The sequence below is a fragment of the Pinus tabuliformis genome, chromosome 3_2, assembly GCF_031772625.1.
Source record: "Pinus tabuliformis cultivar Carrire ecotype Pingquan chromosome 3_2, CPIR1, whole genome shotgun sequence".
NCBI classification, from domain to species: Eukaryota; Viridiplantae; Streptophyta; class Pinopsida; order Pinales; family Pinaceae; genus Pinus; species Pinus tabuliformis.
In genome coordinates this window covers 594,884,624-594,907,158 of record NC_142302.1, presented here as the reverse complement: position 1 = coordinate 594,907,158, position 22,535 = coordinate 594,884,624, and the positions used below count along the sequence as shown (strand labels likewise).

The 22,535-nt window shown below is 32.7% G+C and overlaps 1 protein-coding gene across 1 annotated transcript; it reads left to right on the top strand.

Moving 5' to 3' along the window:
* The first annotated feature begins 8,866 nt into the window (after nucleotides 1-8,866).
* On the top strand, nucleotides 8,867-22,234 carry LOC149181984 (uncharacterized). Its single transcript, XM_089414418.1, has 4 exons — nucleotides 8,867-9,535; nucleotides 9,633-9,698; nucleotides 21,653-21,813; nucleotides 21,904-22,234. The coding sequence occupies exons 1-4, from the start codon at nucleotides 8,867-8,869 to the stop codon at nucleotides 22,232-22,234; spliced, it is 1,227 nt and encodes a 408-aa protein (XP_089270544.1).
* The last annotated feature ends 301 nt before the right edge of the window (nucleotides 22,235-22,535 follow it).

Here is a 22,535-nt window from a genome sequence, read left to right as displayed (position 1 = left end):
TATAAACAAATAAGTATTTTATTTGTTATAGCCCCAAGGGTTAGCTCAGTGTGCCAGTGTCTCACCATCGGGAGGTCACAGAGTCCATTCTCCCTGAAGCCCTTGGGGTCAGGTCTTGCAGTATGCCGAGGGGCATCAACCCAGATTTTTCTGTGGACGTAGTGCCGACCAAGGTGTCTGTGAACCACTCTAAAAAAAGTATTTAATTTGTATATATATATATATATATATATATATATATATAAATAATTAATTTAAGTAATATTAAAATTTAAATATATAAAAATGAGTTTCTTATCAAAATTAAAATATCTAAAATAAATCTACAATGATATTCAGTGAAATTTAATAAATTTAGAATATGCATGCTAACACTTCCATTTATAAATATAGTTTAAAATAACTTTAATTCTCATTGGTTCCTAATTGTTATATACTTACTCGAATTCAAACTTCTGTGATCCATATCATAATGTATAAGGTTTTTTCGGAGGAAATCACATTGAAGATTTTGGTGGATGCGTTTCGAACCAACGAGTGTGGTTCATCTTGAGGACACGATGAAGAAATAGATCTAGGAAGATGGTTAAATAGAGAGACAGGTCAACCTAACAACTAGAAGATAACAACTATATTTGACTAGGGAGGGATTTTTTTTATTTTTTTAATAAAAATATATTTATATTATTATTAATTTATTAGTTGTTTATTTTAATAAAAATGAATATAAAAATATATTTATATATTCATTTTTATTAAAATAAACAATTAATAAATTAATAATAATATAAATATATTTTTATTAAAAAAAAATTCCTCCCCAAATCAAATATAGCTATTATCCCCCCAGTCAAATATAGTTCTTACCTTCTAGCTGTTAGGTTGACCTGTCTCTCTATTTAACCCTCTTCCTAGATCTGTTTGTGTCCTGAAGATGAACCACACTCTTGGTCCTGTCTCTCTATTTAACCGTCTTCCTAGATCTGTTTGTGTCCTGATGATGAACCACACTCGTTGGTTCGAAACAGGTCGACCACAATCTTCAATGTGATTTCTTCCAAAAAAATCTTGTACATTATGTTATATATTTGTTACATTGTTTAAGTTGAATTTCTATTTATAATTTGTATTATAAAAAAAATTGACAAACTATATAATATTTGCTATTAGCCAAAATCATTTTTATATTTTTATATTATATAATATTATAATTAAGTATAATATTTTATTATTTTATATATAAATTTAAATTTATTTTTTAATTAAATTGAGAAAACAATTTTTATATTAAAAAAGTCTAAATATAAATATAATCTAATGATTCTACTTTTTTAATTTAAAAATATTATTTTTCTTGGTGAATTTTTTAATTATTATAATTGTATTTTTAAATACATAAATAAAATTACCATCCTAAATGTTTTTAATGACATGGAGAGTATATAAACTACATAATTTAATTTAATTTAATGTGATGTAATATACACCAGACATCTATCCCATTAAAATATTTTTTTTATTTATCTTTACTACATTTTATTAGGATGCTAATAATAACAACATATGGAACCATTAAGGTTTAGTCGATAAAATAATGTTACTATAGTCGTCATAGTTCAACATTTACCTTTATTTATGCTATGCTACAGATCATGAGCAACCCACTATATTGAATGTAAAATTAATTAAATATTATGTTTGGGGCTTGACGAGGGTCACCGCCACACCTTCTTAGGGAATGATTTATATATTTTTCCTTAAGTTAATAAATATCAACTATAGGTGTAAGTGATCCTGGAAGGAGTTTATGACTTAACAAGGTTTTTATTTTGCGTGAAATTTAGCTTGACTTCTGGGTTTATGTTTCATAAGGTTATGAAAGTTTAATGAAGCACCTGTAGAATCATCTTGAAGCCAACTTTATCCTATGGCTCCACTTTGCCAGGGATCATGATTTAAACATCGATTGGCTAAGACTCATATCGAATGGTCAACGTAATTGTAGTTCGATAATTGTAACCAACCACTTTTCTCACTCTTTTCGTTGGTCATTTGCACAGCATCGCTACACGAACCTCTTTGTAGTTTTTTTCAGCTACGGTTTGATTAATTTTGAGTTGCAAATCCCAGCATCTCTGCAGTTATGATAAGTTTCCAGGATTTACTTGCATGAACGCTTTTTTCCCTTCGGCTTGTTATGTGTTTACATTGAACCAAGTTTAAAATTTTCCCCTCCTTAAAGGTCTTAACTCAAGTTCGCAGTTTGTGGCTTGGAAGGGTCTAGTTGCGGGTTCTCCTATATCAGCTCAAGATGGTTAGGTAAGAGAGGATGTTACTGGTATTTCCCATACTTGTTTCTTGGTCATTTTTATTAGTTCCAAAATTGTAATTCTAGAATTTTACTAATCATTTTTATTAGTTCCAGAATCGTAACTCTAGAATTTTACTAACTGTTTACATGCTCTCTGCACAAGTTAGGGATTTTGTACTACTCACACTCTTGTACTAGATTTTCTTACCTGTGGAGTTTTTGGTCTTGTCCTTACAACGTTCCTTCCTCCGCAACATTTTCCATTTTTCAAGGTTCTCCAAAAACCCTACTTGGTGTAATTTTCCTTATTGTATTTCAGTTGCTCCGAGCCTGCAAGCCTACTGCTGCTAGTCATGGAACTTAATTTTGCTATAGATGTACATCATTTTAACTACGGTTAACTTGCCACTCGAAATAGAAGACGTGCTAATATAGGGTTTCAAGATCTCTTCTTCTTATATTGTTGGATATGGAGCCTACCCATTGTTCCCTAGATTCAATGAAGAGAGGGATTAGGGTTCCAAAAAGAGAGGAAGTAGATCGATAAACCAAGGGATCAAGCCCAACTAGGTAGGTGTTCAATTTCTTCTTGTTAGTATAATATTACTCAACAGGCTTCTAGAAATTACTTTTTATTTTTACTTAGGCTAAAAGGATGCCACACTTTTTAATGGAGACACATATTTTGCAAGGTACAATGATTGGAATTGTGGTTGAAGATATAGTTGGTAGAAAAAGTGCAAGTATGCTTGAAAATGGGTTTTCAAGCAATATGACTCAGGATTTTTGTTATATTTGTGATAGTTTTACTTCCAACATTATAAGGGATTGCTTGGAAACACTTCATCGGATAGTGAGAGATCCCCATTGGTGGTCGATTGCCTAATGGTGACAAAATGACATGTAACACCCAGAAGATTGGGACAAAACCTGAAGTTTTGGAAAACGATGTACCCAATCTCTTTCTTTTATGAAATAACAAGTTGTGACTTTGTACATATTCCTTCGAAGTATATTTTGTTCGGAAATTATTTGTTGATGACCAAACTCTTTTATTACTTATTTCATTATTATCAGGTGAAGTCTGTAAGGTTGTTTTTTTATTACATTGTATACTCTTTTGTCTTCAATTAGCAAGAATTAGCTTTGCAAATTTCATTGTGGTTGCTCCTGTGTGTTTAATAATTTTAGTTAGGCCGACAAGATTCGACAATATAATGATGTGATTGCATAATTAGTGAATGTATTAAAATCACTAATTGTGGCATATGTGAAAATCGTGTGGTTCTCTAATATGAGAAAACTGTGTAAATTATACGGTTCGATGTATGCGGCCTTTTTTTTCTTTTTCTTTTTTAAGAGAAAAATAATGATACTTAAGCAACAACGAAAGGTTGTAATCTAGTTTCGCAATTTACAACAGAAAAACACATTGGACAATTGCCTCACTTAACGTACAAGCATTTCCTTGGAAATAGAGAATAAACATGAGTCCAACTTACAATTTCTTTATGCATCATTATAGAGTTCATCCAAAGAAAACCATAGATTACAATACTTACCTATTTTATGTTAGACAACTAGTATATCCACAACGAACTGAGCACACCTCCCAACCAATGAGATAAGTGACCAACACTTATTCTCCCCCCGATCCTTTCACTTCGAGACTAGTGGAGGTAAGGATCTTCAAGATCCTCTTGAAGCCTTCTCAGACTCTGCTTAGTACATACCAATGTTTCGCAGACTTCACTAGTCCACACTAGGGATTCCACTAGCTAATCGAATGAAGAATTCCCTTTATGGTAGTGTCCTGCATTCTCTTAACAATGTCCCATTGGAGATTCCCACTTGTTCTTCTCTTGCTCTTCTCCTCCAGGTTTCTCCTCTACAAATTGAGATGGCTTATTTCAAGAGAAGAGAATAATTTCCTCCCAACTATCTGAAAGATGAAATGTTCATTTTCTGTCATTTCCGCGATATCCACAACTTTCTAGCCAACTAAGTTAAAAATTAACAATAAAATAAATAACATAACATTTAAGTTTCGCTTAGGTTTCTACATAGTCCATAGTATAACATGCTACTATAGTAAAAGTACATAAACAAAAATATTTACAGTAACTAATTGCTCTATGAGGTGTTACATCTACCCCCCGTGGACGAAATATTGTCCTCAGTGTTTATTCTCGTCGCTAAAACAAGCCCAGATACACATTCCTTAAAGGTTCTTCATCCTCCTAGGTGGCCGCTTTTGGGCTAAAGCATACTTGATGCACTTTAACCTGGGTGATAACTCACCTTTGTAACATTGTTTCTCTCTGACCGAGAATACGTAGAGGCTCTACCAAGAATTCTTTGTCTGACTCTACCTATTTCACAATTTAAAGTCTACCATTTTCTTACGTCATTTTATAAAATAAGTCACATTTTCATTCAAATATGTAAATTCAATTATGCATGTATGTCTTGCGAATTAATAATATGTTGAGGGTCATACATATAGTGTTTTAATAGAGAAACATGAAACACAATATGTACTCGTATATGGCCAAGTAGTGCCAATTAGTATGGTATAGGTCCAATTCTAGCTAGTATTTTGAAAGGACCACAGATTGAGGGGGCTAGGTTTGCACATCCACCCAATCTCGATGTGCTCTTCTTGGGTTTCACCCTTACATATATGTGCTCCCCCACTCTAAATTCTCTAAATTTATTTTTCCTATCGGCATATCCTTTCTACTTGCCTTGAGCAACCTTTGAGTTATGTCGAACCTTCTTTACTCTCTATAACTTTTCTGCTAACATATGAGGGCCTAATATTAATTTATCTTTTGGACTACTCTGGTTGATAGATATTAACTATACAAACTATCTATTTAATAATTCTAATTGATGATTATTTCATAAAATCTATTTGCTTAATGGTTATTCAATATAGATGACATGTTTAAAATATATTTAATTTATTTTATAAAATTATACAAAATAATCCATTAAATATGTCAAGTATATATATATATATATATATATATATATATATATATAATTTTATCTTATATTTTTCTAATAATTTATCTAAAATAATAATAATAATTTTAAGATTAAGAATATACAATAATATTTAGTATTATAAAACCTTTTAATTAATTATAATTAATCAATTATAAATAATATCTACACTATTATCACTCTTCAAAATTATTTTATTATTATTTTTATTTTATACTTCCTATATAACATGTGTTATAATTTGAAAATTTTATAACAATTATTATTATTTGTGTTATATTTTTTTTGAAGTTTAAAAATATATATTAACTAATGTAACATTTACTTTACGTTGCAAACATTGGATCATTCTTTCAATTTGATTTCCTTTGCTTGTATGGATTAAAGGAAATAATTGAGAATCCAACATAGAATTTGCAAAACTTGTATTACAAATTTCATGTGGCTAGTGTTTTTTGTAGAAAAGCTCGGCATGTGCGAGTGACCTAAAAAGAACAAAAACAAAAAGACACAAAAATAGCTAGGTAGAAAACATAAATAATTGATGACATTTATAACATATTCATGAAATATAATGAAATTAATTGACAGGTTCAAGGTGCTCAGGGTTTCTTGTGGAGGCCATTCATTAGTGCATACACTGACATAATATGATAATGTGAGTGCAATTCCTTCATGTGCACGAGCAGCTTATCCCCACTTTCATTCATTGCAAACAATATTAGCACATGAACTTGTCCATAATATGATAATGTGAGTGCAATTCCTTCATGTGCACGAGCAGCTTATCCCCACTTTCATTCAGTGCAAACAATATTTTTCCTTGAAGATTCTTGATTTTCCAATAAAGGTTTTTCCAATAAAGGTTAACGGTGTGAAGATATTAACTTTTTTAACCTCTCGTGGTATCAAGGTTTGAAACCTAATTCAAAATTGATGCCATAAACTTTGAATAAGAAATATCATCCATTTATTTTGCAGTCTTCTTTTCAATAGCATCAATTTCCTATTGATTGATCATTTGAGCATGTTTGTGATATCGATCAAGAGAGGCATGGGCTCTAAATCCCGTTCCATGGTATTATTGAGGGTGTTTTGGTCCGTATATTTCCTCCTCGAACGTACATGTTGAGCATGTTTGTGATATCGATCAAGAGAGGCATGGGCTCTAAATCCCGTTCCATGGTATTATTGAGGGTGTTTTGGTCCGTATATTTCCTCCTCGAACGTACATGTTGGTTGATGCATGAAAAACAACCAACGAAGCTCTGAATAGAAGGTAGAGGTGAAGAAAGGATAGATAAGGAAGATGGGAGGGCGATACAACAAAAATCATAATGAGCCGGAGGTCAAGGAAACTCAATGAAGGAAGGAACTCCAATGTTTGAAGGCTAAGATAAGAAAGAAGCATAATGCACCATGAAGGTGAATACAAATAATATACCGAAGAGAGCGTAACATAAACCAACATAAAATGAGTGAGAACCATGACAATGTGAAATAATATACTTGCAACATGGTAATCCAATTGTGGTGGGGAAAAGAGATGATGGCGTAAACTTTAGAGATTTTCCATAGCCTTCAAGTTCCTATTCCATTTTGATGACTAAGGAGAAGAATGCTATTCTTCTCGAGGATAATAGATGAAGAGAAAAATATTTGAGGTGAGTAGGGCTTGGTACTTCCTTTTATTCAGCATCAACGAGGAGGTGGACAATTTCCCTTCCACACTGAAAGTTCCCAGATTGTATGCGAGACATACAATTTCCTCCCATATGAATCAATGAAAAGAATTGAAACATACCCCTTCGAGAAATATAACTTGTGAAATCATCATTGGGACTATTAATGTCATCAATGGTAGCCACCTTATAATTAAACGCCTTCATTGCACAATGAATCAGTAAGGACTTGACTTGCATCTGTGCAAGAAAAATCTGGCTCAAAATCAATTAAAAACTTGCCATAGATAATCCACGTAAGAGGCTACTAACCTTAATAAAACTAATTTTACATTATAAAATAATAGTTAATATTATAAAAAAATTAATTAATAAATATTTCATGATTATAATTTTGCAAAATTATTTTATTGTCATCTTTATTTTGAATTTAGAAATTCATAACAATATTTATGCTTTCTACTTCATTATTATAATTTTGCAAAATTATTTTATTATCATTTTTATTTTGAATATAAAAATTCATAACAATATTTATACTTTCTTGGTAACCTCCCTTTTAACATAGAAAATTATTATCATTTTTATTTTGAATTTAAAAATTCATAACCATATTTATACTTTCTTTGTAACCTCCCTTCTAACATAGAAAATTCTACACAACATATTTATTGTTATTTAAAATAAAAACTGTACCATAACACTATAATAAACAATATCAATATTGAGGCTTCTTTGATCCATATTAATTTTATGAGAAAAATAAATATGGGCTGATGCCCCTCGGCCCACTGCAAGACTTGACCCCAAGTGTTTCGGGGAGAATGGACCCAGAAACCTCCCAATGGAGGGGCACTGATTTTGACCAACTCAGCTAACCCTTTGGGCTCATTTTCTACTATATCTATACATATGTATGCACCAAAAAACATGTCGAATTAAACAACATTTTTCACCAATTTAACCAATTTGTTTTTTTCTCTGAAAATTATGGAAATTTTAATAAGATTTTAATAAATTTTGTGAAAGTTTTTTGTAAATTATAATTCTTAAATTTCAAAATTTTAGATTTTGATGGTGTTAATCTATTTCCACCATTAAAAACATAATTTAAACACTGCTATTGCCAAATTTATTAAAATAATTTTGACATAGTTCTAACCCGTTTTAACAGAACAAGTGTTATTTCGTAGACTATTGATACATTAATGTGGCCTGACATGGGGCCGATTTAAGACATTACAACACGCCCCGCGGTGATGAGAGAGAAAAAAAAAAACGCCGTGTTGTAATGTCTTAAATCGGCCCATGTCAGGCCACATTAATGTATCAATAGTCTACTAAATAGCACTTGCACTTGCCTTTTAACAGTCCAAGTACAACCCTACATGTAATACCAGTACGATACGGCAAGTTTTGGTACTTAAACATTGATTATACATATCATACATTACCATACGGCGATGTTTTGGTACTTAAAAACTGGATTATACATGTCATACAGTAGCATACGGCTATGTTTTGGTACCTAAAAACTTGATTATGATTTCTTGATTATGATATCAATCGGTTTCTCGATTATATTTTCACATACCTCGGCCTTTAATAAAGGCAATGAACGTGTGCACGCCACATGTTGTATTAAATTCGAAAATCTGTGGTCGTAAGCAAAATCTAAAATGATGGTTGATCGAGATTCGCATCATTCTCGAAGTACATTGACGCTCCAGTAAAATGTCCTCAAATTTTGGAGGTCTGCCACCACTTTCTTTAAATCGACAACAACAATAATTTCGTGTTGTTGACGTTATAGTTCGACTCGGTTACCAGCTTTTCCTTCGGAGTTGTGAAGTGATAGAAGATGGCAAGCGCAAGTGCTAGGTGCATGAGTTTAAGGGTTCTGGTGAACAAGAAAAGTGGGAAGATATTGTATGCGGAGGCAGGAAAGGATTTTGTCGATCTTCTCTTCAGCTTTCTCACGTTGCCAACGGGTTCTGTTCTCAAATTGCTTTCAGCGTTGAAACAAGCAAAAAGAATCGGCTGCCTCACTAATCTTTACGACAGCGTAGACAAGCTTCAGACTATGTTTATGATTGCCAAGAAATCCCACTTACTGGAGCCTAAGGTTATACCTACCCTATCTAACGAGTTCCTTCAAATACAGGCAGCAGATTCAGCGCCCGCGCCCACACCCACACCCACAGTCTATTACCTTTGCGGTAACCTGTACAGTGGCGATACGCACTATATGAGCAGTCAGAGTGGCGGCAGGTGTTACTGCGGCAGAAATATGACCTATCGGGTGCAATTGCAGGACCCTTGCATGGGAGATACAACTGATGGCGCAGGAGTCAGTGGAAGTGGAAGCCGCGGGGGAGGATATGTGAAGGAGACGGTTACCTTCATAATCACCGATGACTTGCAGATCTCTCCCTCGTCAACCATCACCAGCCTCAACTTGCTCAATAATCTCAATGTCAAAGATTTATCCGATTTGGTGGAGCGAAACGCGAGTGTCGGTCCCGATGACGTAAGGAGATACTATTGTTGTTTATAGTTTGGGTTCATAATGCTGTTAATGGGAAGATCATTATACATTAACAACATTATAATTTTATAATTATTAGGCACTGGAGCTGCTATGGGCTTCGCTGGTTTCCACTACGCCTTTGAACGACGTTTTTGGTGCTGCCGTCTCTACTTGAAGGTAACAGTGATTTGACAATTTTTGGAGCTCGTCAAGAGAATACTGATGTCAAGTTAATTATTTTGTGTTGCAGTGCGGAGGCTGTATTTCTGAATTTTGAATATGCATTTTCAAAATCGTCATTAATCGAAAGAATTTTTGTTGCAAGTATTTAGCAGAAGTAACTAGTATTAAGTTTAGTTTAAATTTCAGGACATGTGATCCGGATTCCGGGCATCTATGTAGTATCTATTTCGTAACATGACATCGGATCTTATAGTTTCTATTTCAATGCTAAACTGCTGTCTAAACTTTATGCTTTTGAAGTAATATGAAATTTAACTTATTGCATAAATATGGCTCGATGTTAATTTAGCTTTATTACTGAAATTTTAGAATGGTTAAACATTTTATATTTTATTTATATAGTATTTTGATTATGGTTTTCTTCTAACAAAATAAATGTTGACAATTTTCTGAACTTTCCAATTCTTTTACTGCAAATGAAAATTTTAAACTAAGTCAAACAAAAAAACGGTTACCGGGCCTTAATTTTAAATTTTAAATTTTTTCGTTTGTTTGTAATGTGGTGGATGTACCGCTGTATTTCAAATTATTTTAAGCTAGCTACTGTGACCCATATCCGTACAGATAAAATATTCTACAGCTTAGTTCAACAAGTCTTGAACGTTGAAGAGATTATTTTAAGCTAGTTACTCACACCCATAATTTTAAATTTTAAATTTTTTTGTTTGTTTGTAACGTGGTGAATGTACCGGTGTATTTCAAATTATTTTAAGCTAGTTACTGTGACGCATATCCGTCCATAGACAAAAATTTCTACGACTTAGTTTAACATGTCCTTAACCTTGAAGAGATTATTTTACGCTAGTTACTCACACATACTCGTCCATAGACAAAAATTTCTACAGCTTCGTTCAACAAGTCTTGAACCTTGCAGAGATTTAAGTGATGGATGAGCATTCTGTATGACAAAAGTCCTGGATCTAAGAGGTATTTTCATTTATCTTAATTAGATTCAAGCGAAATAACTAAATGTATTTAATTAAAGAATTTGTGAGAATATTATTAATAAAATAGAGAAATGATTTTAGAAACGAGGATCGAATTCCTTCATCTACATATGAGGGATGTTTGTTGGAAAAAAACATGTGGATATTCTCTATATAGTTGAGTCATAGCTAGAATTAAGTTGAGTCATAGCCAGAATTAAGGATTGGTAAGAGATATTTTGAAGATTTTGTGGATCATAAAGAGAGTGTAGAAGTTAGTTTAGAACAAGGACAAAAAAACTGTAGGCCGAGGGGCTTAATTTGACGAATATTGGGTCGATATAAGATACTTAGGGTAAAATCTGTTTTGTCATAAACTAGTAGATTGTTTAGGTGAGTTGAAGTTAATGTGACTTAAAGTTAATGGAAAAGGATATGATTGAAAAATAAATTGGAATGAAACTTACACATTAATATTAGTAGCTCACAGTGAGCAAGCTACACTTGGAGACTGCCCAAGCAATACCTCGCTATCTCATTAATCATTAAATCAGAAATATATAATTTTACATTCAATTTAAGGAGATCAAAACCATCTCTTAGAATATAGGAACTAACTCTAATTTAAGACACACAATCGTAATTTTTTTTTTTTTTTTTCCATTATTTACAACTCTCTCCCTTAATGGAGAAAGGATTCGCTTGCACACCTAACATCTCCCTAAATAATTCAAATCTAATATTCCCAAGAGGCTTGGTGAAGATATCAACTGCATTTTCATAGGTGTTACAATATTCAAGAAAAATTTCTTTGGACTGAACTTTTTCTCTAACAAAATGAAATTGAGCATCAATGTGTTTTATGTTTTCATGAAAAACAAGATTATTTGCCTGCTTGATTTAACTTTGGTTGTCGCATTTGATCACTCTAGCATCTTTTCGTCCTTTTCCTACATCATGAAGAAATTTTCTCAACAAAATTGCTTCACAAGTGGTTGCACATACAACTTGATGCTTTTGTTTTGTTGGTGATAAAGATACAATGCTCTACTTTTAAGTTTTTACTGATTCACGAAATGACCCAGAAACCAATATTAAAAGCATACCTAGTTATAGATCGTCTATCATCTAGATTTCCAACCAAATATGAATCTGAATAGCCTATTAGTTTGACATCAAAAGAATCGGTATATTTAATGTCAAAATTATAGTTCCTTGAAGATACTTAAGCACACCTTTTGTTTCCACCCAATGATTTTCAAGAGGTTTTGTCATGAATTGACTCAACCCCTTTAGAACCATCACCACTTTGAAATTTAACATTTTGTTGTATAGGCACTGAAACAACTTTAAATTGATCCATTCTAAATTTCTCCAATAATTCCCTGGCATACTTTCCTCGAGTAACAAACTTTTGGCCATAATCCATCCAGACTTCAAGACCCAAACAATAATGTAGTTCTCCAAGATCTTTTATTCCAAATACCTATGACATTTGCATTTTAATTTCTTCAACCAATTCATCATAAGTTATAGTAGTTAAATCCTCAACATATATTGAAATCAACACAATTTGCCATTTTGAATCAAATCTGGTATTCATATTTGGATCATTTTCACTCTTATAACCATGTTGTAAGAAGAAAGAGTTTATTTTCTCATACCAAATTGTTGGGAGGTTGTTTCAATCCATACAACGCCTTTTTTAATTTACAAACCAAGTGTTCCTGCACCTTTTTAATGAACACATCAAGTTGTGTTAAATATACTTCTTCCTTCAATTCTCCATTTAGAAAAGAAAATTTCACATCTGGCTGGTGTAAACTCCAATGGTACTTTCTAGCTAGAGCTATTAACATCCTAATAGTATTTAAATTAGCTATAGGATCAAAAGTCTCTTTATAATCATTTCCTTCTTTCAGCGAGTACCCTTTGGCCACCAACCTAGTTTTCTACTTGTCTACAATGCAATCTACTTTGAACTTGAGTTTATATATCCATTTACAACCTATGGGATCTTTTCTTTTTGGAAGTTCAATTAATTCCTAGGTTTTATTTTTAATTATGGACTCGTACTCTTCTTTCATATCTGACCTCCAGTCATTATAATTCATGGGCTCCACAAAATTTAAAATACTAGTCATAAGAGCATAATCTTTGTACCTTGTAAGTAAGTGAGTGTGTCTACCTGATCTCCTTGGTAGCGGACTTGCCTCAATTTTGTCTTGTGTGATTTCTCACTCTCTTTTGAGTGGACTTCGACTGTTGAATGTGTCCACATCACTAGGTTCCTCACTTTGTTGTTGTTGTAAATGTTTGTCTCTGGCTTCATCATTGTTGTCATCAATCGGTAAAGGCATGTGCCACTCGTAACTTTTTTCCTTATTCTCTTCGTCAACATGTTCATGGAAAATAATGTCTCTACTCGCAAATACCTTGTTAGTATATGGATTAAACATCTTATATGCTTTCAAATCATAACAATACCCTACAAATATGAACTTTATAGATTTAGCATCCATTTTCTTCATATCTTCCTTAGGAATTTGTGCAAAATCTTTAGAACCAAATACGCTTAAGTGATGGACTGCAAGTTTAAAACCATATAAAGCCTCAATGGAGTGTTGAGATCAAGGCACCTAGTTGAACTTTTGTTCTTTAAGTAAACTTTATACTAATAGCTTTTGGTCTAAAGCCATTGGATGTATTCTTACCTTTCATCATGCCGCGTGCACATTCCACCAGAGTTGTGTTCTTTCTTTTTTTAATGGCACTTTTTTTTTAGTGTGGGGTATTGTAAACTGATGTGTTATCCCATGATCTCTCTAATATTTGATGAAGTTTCCAAGGATGTTTTCTCCCCTTGATCTGAAGGAGAATTTTGATGTCTTTCCACATTTTATTTTCAACCATATTTCTAAATTCATTAAAATATTCAAAAGCATCACTTTTCCTTGTAAGAAAGTATAGTTATGTATATATTGTGCAGTCATCAATAAATAGAAAAAATAATAAGTTCCACCTAAGGACCTTGTCTACATGGGTCCACATATATCAGTATGCATAAGCTCGAGTATATTTTTGTTTCTCCTATTTAATCTATAGGGAAATTCATCCCTGTGCATTTTTCCAAGTGCACAACCTTCACAATCAATATGTTCATTCCTTAATCCAGGAAGTCCATCAACCATACCTTGTTTCTGTAGTAGCAATAAGTCATGAAGGTTGATGTGACCAAACCTTTGATGCAAAATATTCTATGTTGTCATAGTCAATGAAGTTAAAGCTTGATGTCGCATGTTTGTAATATTCAACTCATATAGGCCTCAAACTCGTAGACTTGATGCGACTTAGCTTTTGATGATCCAACAAATCCATTATAACACTATGTTTTGAAAAATGATACCTTTAAATTTTGATCTGAAATCATGGAGACAAAGAAAAAATTATTCTTAATACCACGTACATACATGACATTCTAGATGAGCTTGATATTACCATCGGGAAATATCACACGAATATCTCCATAACTTTTAATTTGATATGCTTTTTCATCACTGAGGTAGATGTTAGCACCATTGTTGGCCTCAAAGTTTTCATACCACTGTTTATTACCTCTCATATGAATGGATTCTACAGAATCCACAAACGAAGTTTTTGACACTTGTGTCTATGTCTAGTTTCATAAGTCTTCTTTTTATAAAAATCTATAGCAATATGACCAGTGTTGCCACAGTAAAAACACTTAATTCTTGAGTCATTTCTAGCATATGGCGTACCATGAAATGGATGTTTTTGAGATGGACCATCGATTTTCTGTCTTCCTCTTGGTTTCCCTTCGAAAAACTTTTCTTCGCCACCAATGTCAGATTTGCATTTTGAGGCTTTAGATTCATACACCTTTTTTCTTCCTGCATCAAAATCCCTATCAACTCTTCAAAGGTGGGAGTTTTCTCCCTCGTCTCAAGCCCTGTAATGAACATATGATAATCCTTTGTCATACCATTTAAGATAATTTTGACGAGATTTGTATGAAACACTTTCTCCATTATGTTTTCCAACTTGTCTCTCAATGCTTTACTCTGTGAGATGAATGCAGCAAAGGATTCATTCTCCTCCATTCTGATGGATAGAATCCTACTTTTTAGAAACAACAGACAATCTGTATTTTTTGTTTCATCCAATCTTTTAAGTGTCAAGCAAATGTCATTAGCAGTTTTGCATTCTCAGATATGAGGGATTTTTTTGTTTTTTACTGATATCTTCAACAACAAATTTGCTTTATTTTCCCTCTTATCCCAATTTTCAACTGGTGCGGTTGTGGTACCTCCAACTATAATCTGCTTTACTTCATCTCTGCTTTCAATTGTCCATACACTTGAAACCTCGAGAACTGTTTGCAACTTGAACTTCTAGTTGTTGTAATTAGAACCATCAAGCCTATTTATCTCATTAAGGTTCATCTCTGCGATGTTATTCATTTTGACAAACCAGTGGATCTACGTATCAACCTCCAGATCCTCAAGCAATCGATCTGTGGATTTCACTCCAGATCCTCCAGCAATCGATTTGTGGATCTAACTCCGTATCTTCAAACAGTGGATCTACGGATGTCACTCGAGATCCTCTAATATCTCGATTTGCGGATCGAGCTCCAGATCTAGATGCCACGGATCGAAGTCTAGACAAATGGCCTTTAAAAAAAGTAGACAAGACCACCAACACAAATACTTTTGGTCTTGGCCGCCTCTAACAGGGAAAAACAAACCCCCTTTCACCTTACTAAAGGTCGCGCTAACTAACATCACTATTCGTCAGCACTAATCAACATGAATTTTCCTCGTCACAATTGCGCTGATCAAGTTATTCACAAAATGTCAGCGTTATGTACAAGAAAACTATTGAATCAACCATCAAGCTCTCAGCCATGAAAGCTTACATGCTTTTTAGTCGTGGCCACAAGGGCTCTTAGCAACCAAGGCTCTCAATCTAGCCATGAAGGCTCACTGATTCTGATACCAAGTTAAAAAATGGAAAGACAAATTGGAATGAAACTTACAGACTGACACTAGCAGCTCAGAGGTTTGCAAGTTACATATGGAGAGTGCCCAAGTAGTTCCTCTTGATCTCATTAATCATTAAATCATAAATAAGTTTATATTCAATTTAGGGAGATCAAGACCATCTCCTAAAAAGTAGGAACTAAGTCTAATTTAGGATACACACCACTGTGAAACAAACTTTCTCCATTATTTTCATCTTATTTAAAATTAATTATTACTAAAATTTAGTTGTTACTCAATAAATTTATTGTTAAGACATTCATTACAAAGTTATAGATTCAAATTTTATATATATGAAAAATAAGTAATTTAATTATTATCTTAAAAATTATTATAAATTAATTTTATAATAATTTTAACTACCGAATATTATTTTATTTTAAAATATTTAATCAATTTTTTAATATCTATTATTTTTATTTTTGTCAAAAAAAAATTAACAGTTTGCTTAACCGATAGCTACTAATAAACTTTAGACTCTTATGGCTTCTTTGTTTTCTTCTACATAAACTAGATCAAAGAATAAACCTTGGATAACTTAATTTTATTTTAAATTACTTGATTTTTACAGATTTAATTGTACTTCGATCAATCATTAAAACTTTCAATAAATTTTAATATTATTTATCAACCTGAAACTTTTAATAAATTTTAATATTAGATGAAATGTAATTTTTAATTTATATGTATTGTAAAGTCGATTATATTTTCAATTATGATGTTATATTTTCCATTACCATATTAAAAAAATAATATGAAAACCAATTATGAATTGACTGGTCTTAGGCTAAACTTTAAAAAATAAGAAAATAAACTTACTGTTTATATAAATTAAATAAAACAGCATTGGGTTTAAGTTATGAATGCTCTGGATAGACATATTGCTCCTATAATATCCTCAGTTTGACTTGTAGATATAGAAGGGCCATCTCTCTAACTATGTTGCACCTAACAACTACAAATATTTGGGCGTGTCATCTTTTACAAGGATGTAATCCCATGTCGTCATTTTTCCAAAACCGGATTTTTGTGCATGTCATTATTTTAGTACGTATGCTTAAAATATTAGAAGATGTCATTCTAATTTATCATTTTTTTCAATACTCTGATACTTTCAAGTTTGATATTTATTAAAATTTAATTTTAATAATATGGTTTTATTGTTGTAAATTTTATTTTATTAAAACCGGATTTGCACGTGAGTAAGATTATTGTAGTTTTGAATTTTTGTTATTTCATAGTTGTTAGGTTAGATTTGATTTGATTATAAGATTAATTTTGATGTGATTATAAACAAATTTGTTTTTTTGGATTTATTAGCTTGAGATTTTGGTATTCCATAATATTTTTATGTACGGTAATATATTTAAAGATGTGATGCTTCTATTATAAAACATATTGGAATCAACCGAAATAGTTATTAAAAAAATTAAAATAATTTCGAGCATTCATGGGTTGATGTTCTATTTTTCTCTCTTTTTAATTAAACTTCGTGGTGGATTGAAAGTTTCTAAGAGAACAATATCATAAAAATCCCAAGACTACTGATGATCGAGGCAAAACCTGATGTCCACGAGGAGCTGGTGTGGGATGAGCGTGGATTGGGAGTTCTTTTTGCCATCTGAATATGTATATTAGTAATCATACTTAGTTATAAATGCACACAACTCTGAAGAGAGGACAATATTTTATGTTCATTATGATTTGGTCTTTAAAATGGAAGGGATTCCCTTTTTTTAATTATTAATTTGTAATAGCAAAAGTATATATATATATATATATATATATATTCCATTAATTTATAATGAGAAGGGTTTAATGAAAAACATTTTTTTTATATTTTGTAATTTATAGTTATATTGCTCTAATTTTGGAAATCCTTGTTACACTAGATAACAAAAAGTACTGTGGTTTGGTGAATTGTCTTTCACTGCTCTCAAATTATAAAAGCAATATGTTCTAGAATTTGTATTAATTTCTTACTTTCTTAAAGTCTGATAGACCATATTAATATTAGAGGACTTTGATTATCATCATTATCATTAAAAAAAATATCATGTTCATATATATATTCTATTAATTAATGAATTTAATTAAAATAGAAGAAAGGACGTAATTAAGATACATTTCAATCTCTGCTCTTAAATCATAAAAACAGTATGTTCTAGAGTTTGTATTAATTTCTTACTTAAAGTCTGATAGACCATATTAATATTAGAGGACTTTCATTATCATCATCATCATTAAAAAAATATCATGTTCATATATATATTCTATTAATTAATGAATTTAATTAAAATAGAAGAAAGGACACAATTTCTTTTAAGATACATTTCAATCTTTGATATGTGATTGCTACTTGAATTATTTTACAATATTTTGTAGAGCTTAAATCTATGTGATCCATCTAATCATTATTAATAATTAAATTAAAATTTTAAAACTTATATTATAAAGTAAACACCTTATTGTCATAATTAACAATATTTTTTTATCTTTATGTTAAAATCAATTGGGACCTTATCAATATTGAAGTGTGTTCATTTTTTTTTTTCGCAATATATTTTTGTTATTATTATTATTATGGGATTAAAAAGGAAATAAATAAAGTTTTGAAATTATAGTCTAATTCAAAAATATAAACTAAGATTTATTTTAGTTTGATGAATATTGTGAATATTTTAAAAATTACTTTATTATATTGAGAAGTGCTCTATAATATAGTATGGCCATGCCACAATATTGTAGAACATTATGTAATGTTATGTCAATTTTGTTAAATTATTTCAGATAAAAATAAAATTGAAAAAACACTTATGGAAGCAACGTTATGAAACTTTATATAATATAATGTTTAGATTAAAGTGATTAAATTCTTTAAAATAAAATTATAATTGAAAAATAAAAAATTTAAAATAAAAGTTAAATTAATAATTAATACTAATTATATAGAGGTTTGATGGATGGATAGGTCACATCCTTATATTAACATACTCGACTTAGGATTCCTAACATTGTTGATGATCGATGCTCGATTTCAGGTTGAATACCTTCGCGTGCGTTGTTCACATGCTTTGTTAAACATGAGATTGGCTCTTTTGAGTTGAATCGAACCATGGTTGACATGCTTAGTTGTACAAGGGACCTCCTTCCACAATGGAGGTGTGTGGCGACTCGAGGAATTTATAGCAATGATGAATTAAACGTTTAATATTGTTTTTGTAATGTTCTGTGTTGTATGGTATACAAATTGAGATTCTCAAGAATAGTAACCATAGATAATTGTTCAGTCGTAGTAGTTACTATGTAGAAGGATACTAGTATTGGAGGTAGGTATGGTAAACATTGACTGATATGAAATAAATTTAGATAAATTGACTGCATGGAGCTTCAATTTTGTAACCAAATTGCTTTGACATTTTGCAATTGGCTTAATGTTTGCTTGAGTGTTTACAAACTCTGTTAAATTGAAAAGAAAAGGCAAAAAAGGAGGGTTTTAACCAGTGAAACCCACTGGTCGAACTTGTCAAACCGGCCAGTCAAACCTTACAATTGGCAGCGTTATTATTAATGACTTGAATTACATTGTACGACACAATCTCTTGAATGGATTTCATTAAGTTCTCTGCAATATTCATACCGGCCTTGTAACGCCTCGTGGATATTCTATTGGAAGTAATGCTTCCATGTCATGTGTAGTTGTTATTAGGATTTATGAGGAGTCTGCCTAGAAGTCGTTTCCAATGGATGAGTTAGAGTCATTATCTAGAGGTGTCAAAGTCATTGTATTATGTCTTATATAATTATAACTGTCCTGATCAATAATATATTGAAGTGTAATTTGTGTTGTGTGCAATTTCTTTTTGCGCTCTCTATCTCAAACAGTTTCATCCCGAATCTTTCAAGAGAGGGGTTGTGATCATGCATTTTTAGAAAAGATAATAATGTGTGCATAGAATAGTCTATTGTGTTAGATTATGAGATTTTTTATTTTTTTTGAGATCTTGTCAGTGTAGAGTGTTTTTTGTAATCCTTCCTGTGTAGATCTATACATCTAAGTGTGAGGAAAATAGATTAGTGTAAAAGTGTATCGTTATTTTGAGTGTAAAAAAAAAATTGATCACTGAATGTGTGATCCTTTGGCCTAGAAATTCATATACTGTGGAACTCGTTTTTCAAGTTGCAACTGCAACTTGTGATAATTGTTTGATCTCTATTTATACATCTCTGTTGCGTGTGATTTTGACTGTCCACTATTCTTTTTTCAGAAGAAAAAGCTTTCATAGATTATATTGAGTCAATATAAAAACCGGGATAGGATACAAAAAGGATAGCTTGAGCAGCAATGTACCAAGACATCTTTTGAAGATAAGCAGAGAAACAGATATCCATGATAGCATCTAGAACAGAAATACAAATAGCTCAGCACAACAAAAAAAAACTGTGGATAACAGGATCCACCAATAAACCAAAACATCTAGAACAGGTTCTAGATCGTGGCAAAAAAGCATTCAAAAATACACATGCTGAACATCATATCCACCAAAAAAAAAGCCATAGATAAGAGGCCATAGACATGTTAGGGCCCCGAATTGTTGGGCTGCTTTTTTGGAACTGAATCAAAAATTGAAATGATGCGCTGCAAAATGGAATTATAGGGGGCCTTTGAGTCTCTGAAAATTTTGTAATTCCTCCAGTTCCATGCACACCAAATCCATACACAAAAGAGCCTTGCCAAAAACCCTCAAGTCCATTAAACCCCAACCGCCCAGATGCTTTGGCACTGAAACACTGTCCATTTTGGAGAGGTGAATCTTTCTCTGTTCTGAACTTCCATCCCAGATAAAGTTAGTCGTGACCTTGGTCATCTTTTGAATAATGCTTGCCGGAAGGAAGAATAAAAGTGCCCAATAAACCGCCATCTGCAGAAGCACAGATTGAGAAAGGATAACTCTACTAGCCAAGGATAGGCTCCTAAGAAAATAGCTCTCTTAGTGGCTGATGGAAATAGGGGCGTGTTAAAGGCACGTTTATTATAATTTCATGATTGTGAGGTGGGAATTTGTTTCAAAGCAGCGACCCACGTCACTAGTTTCGGATCCATGACAGAGTGTGGCAGATTATTTGTGCTTGCGTTTACTAGCTTCCAAGCATACAGTGTGTGTCAAGGGTGTGAGATCTGTCAAATTTCTTCAAGAGAGCCATGAATTTTTGGTGAATAAAACCATTGACTTTATGAAGGAGACGCTCTAGTGTGCTATTCAATTATCTGAAGGAAGACCCTGCTTTCTATGTTGACTGCCCAAATTCATAGGTGGTAGGAATTCCCATGTGCTTTGGATTGATTCTTAACCCGCAGTGCGTAAGAGATTCAAGTTTGATCACTGACTACATTTGGGAACTCGTTAGATAAATCATGTAATTATTTGCGGCATGAATGTCAGAGGAGAATGCAACTCTTGCAATCATGGGGGAGTAGATCTCTGTTGAGATTTTCGGTTTTATTAAATTGGGCAAAAATCTCATGTATGTGACAACAATAGGATTAGTTGCTATATTAGCTCCAATATTTTTTGAGGAGGAGTTAATGCATCCTATATTTGTTGTGAGGGAATTTATGATTCAGTTTTATACTCCAGCTATAAAGGAAATGTAAAATCCGTTGAGGATATGTGTGTGTAGAGAAAATAGGGTGAGCTGAGAGTATGTGTGAGGAATTAGAATTGTTGTAATCTCCTTTGAATAATAAGATTGTCGATGCCTTTGTTCTGGTGGACGTAGCCCAGATTGGTTGGTGAACTACGTTAAATCTCTGTGTTACAGTTTTGTGTGATTTTTAAATGTGTTGTGTATGCTTATTTATATTTCCTTTGCGCTTTGTTTAGTCTAACCAGTGGTATCAGAGCGGCGTAGCGGAGGCGTGGCGGGACCATAATCTACAGGTGGTTGTGGAACTGGATACTCCTGTGACTGTGGTGCTGGCCGAGCGGTGGTGCAGTTGTGGCGGTAGTGTGGCTCTTCGTGGTTCGAGCGAAGGAGCATCGTGGCAATTAATCTCTCGGCAGTGTTAGAATGAATGCAGCGCTAGAATGATCCTCTCTGAACATTCTGGTGCCGAATCGGTCAAACACTGAAGGTTGTCGAAGACGTTGAGGAGCTGGTGCGTGTTTTCAGAAATCTCAAAAAATTGTTGCGGAAGGTGGAGCGTGGCTGTTGGCGCGTTCTCTTCAGGAACAGACACGCCAATTTTAACAGTCGCGTTTTATGTTGGAACAGGCGCGCCAATTGGCGCGGTCCCGAGGATAATACTCGTGCCAGTACGCCAGGATCCCAATTGGCGCGGAAACGACGGGTATACTCGCACCAATTTTGTCACTTACGTTGTTTTTTCAATTGGCGTGAATCTTCTGCTGTCAAGGAAGCACCAGGTCCATTTTCGGCGCGCCAATCCATTTTCGTTTTGGTAAAACTGCAATTTTTTTAATTGTACTCTGAAATTTGTATAGCAGAGGGATTTTATGATAAGGTAAAGGCAGTGTAGTATAAGGCAAAGGCATTTTTTATATATTAACTTTATTTATTAAAAAGTTGGAATTGGAGATTGTTTGTTTGTTACAACATGGCAAAAACTCAAAGTGCTCGTTTTGAGATCGAGAAGTTCAATGGAAAAAATAACTTCGAAATCTGGAAAGTGAAGATGCATGATCTACTTGTGCAACAAGGCCTGGCGAAGGCATTGTTGGGAAAATCCAAACAGCCTTACACCAT

What these genes read in the sequence shown, in the direction of transcription:
- LOC149181984 (XM_089414418.1), top strand. Translation starts at nt 8,867, where the DNA reads ATGGCAAGCGCAAGTGCTAGGTGCATGAGTTTAAGGGTTCTGGTGAAC. An exon ending in CGAGTGTCGGTCCCGATGAC is followed by an intron (nt 9,536 to 9,632) that starts GTAAGGAGATAC and finishes TATAATTATTAG; the next exon opens with GCACTGGAGCTGCTATGGGC. An exon ending in ACGACGTTTTTGGTGCTGCC is followed by an intron (nt 9,699 to 21,652) that starts GTCTCTACTTGA and finishes CGCTTTGTTTAG; the next exon opens with TCTAACCAGTGGTATCAGAG.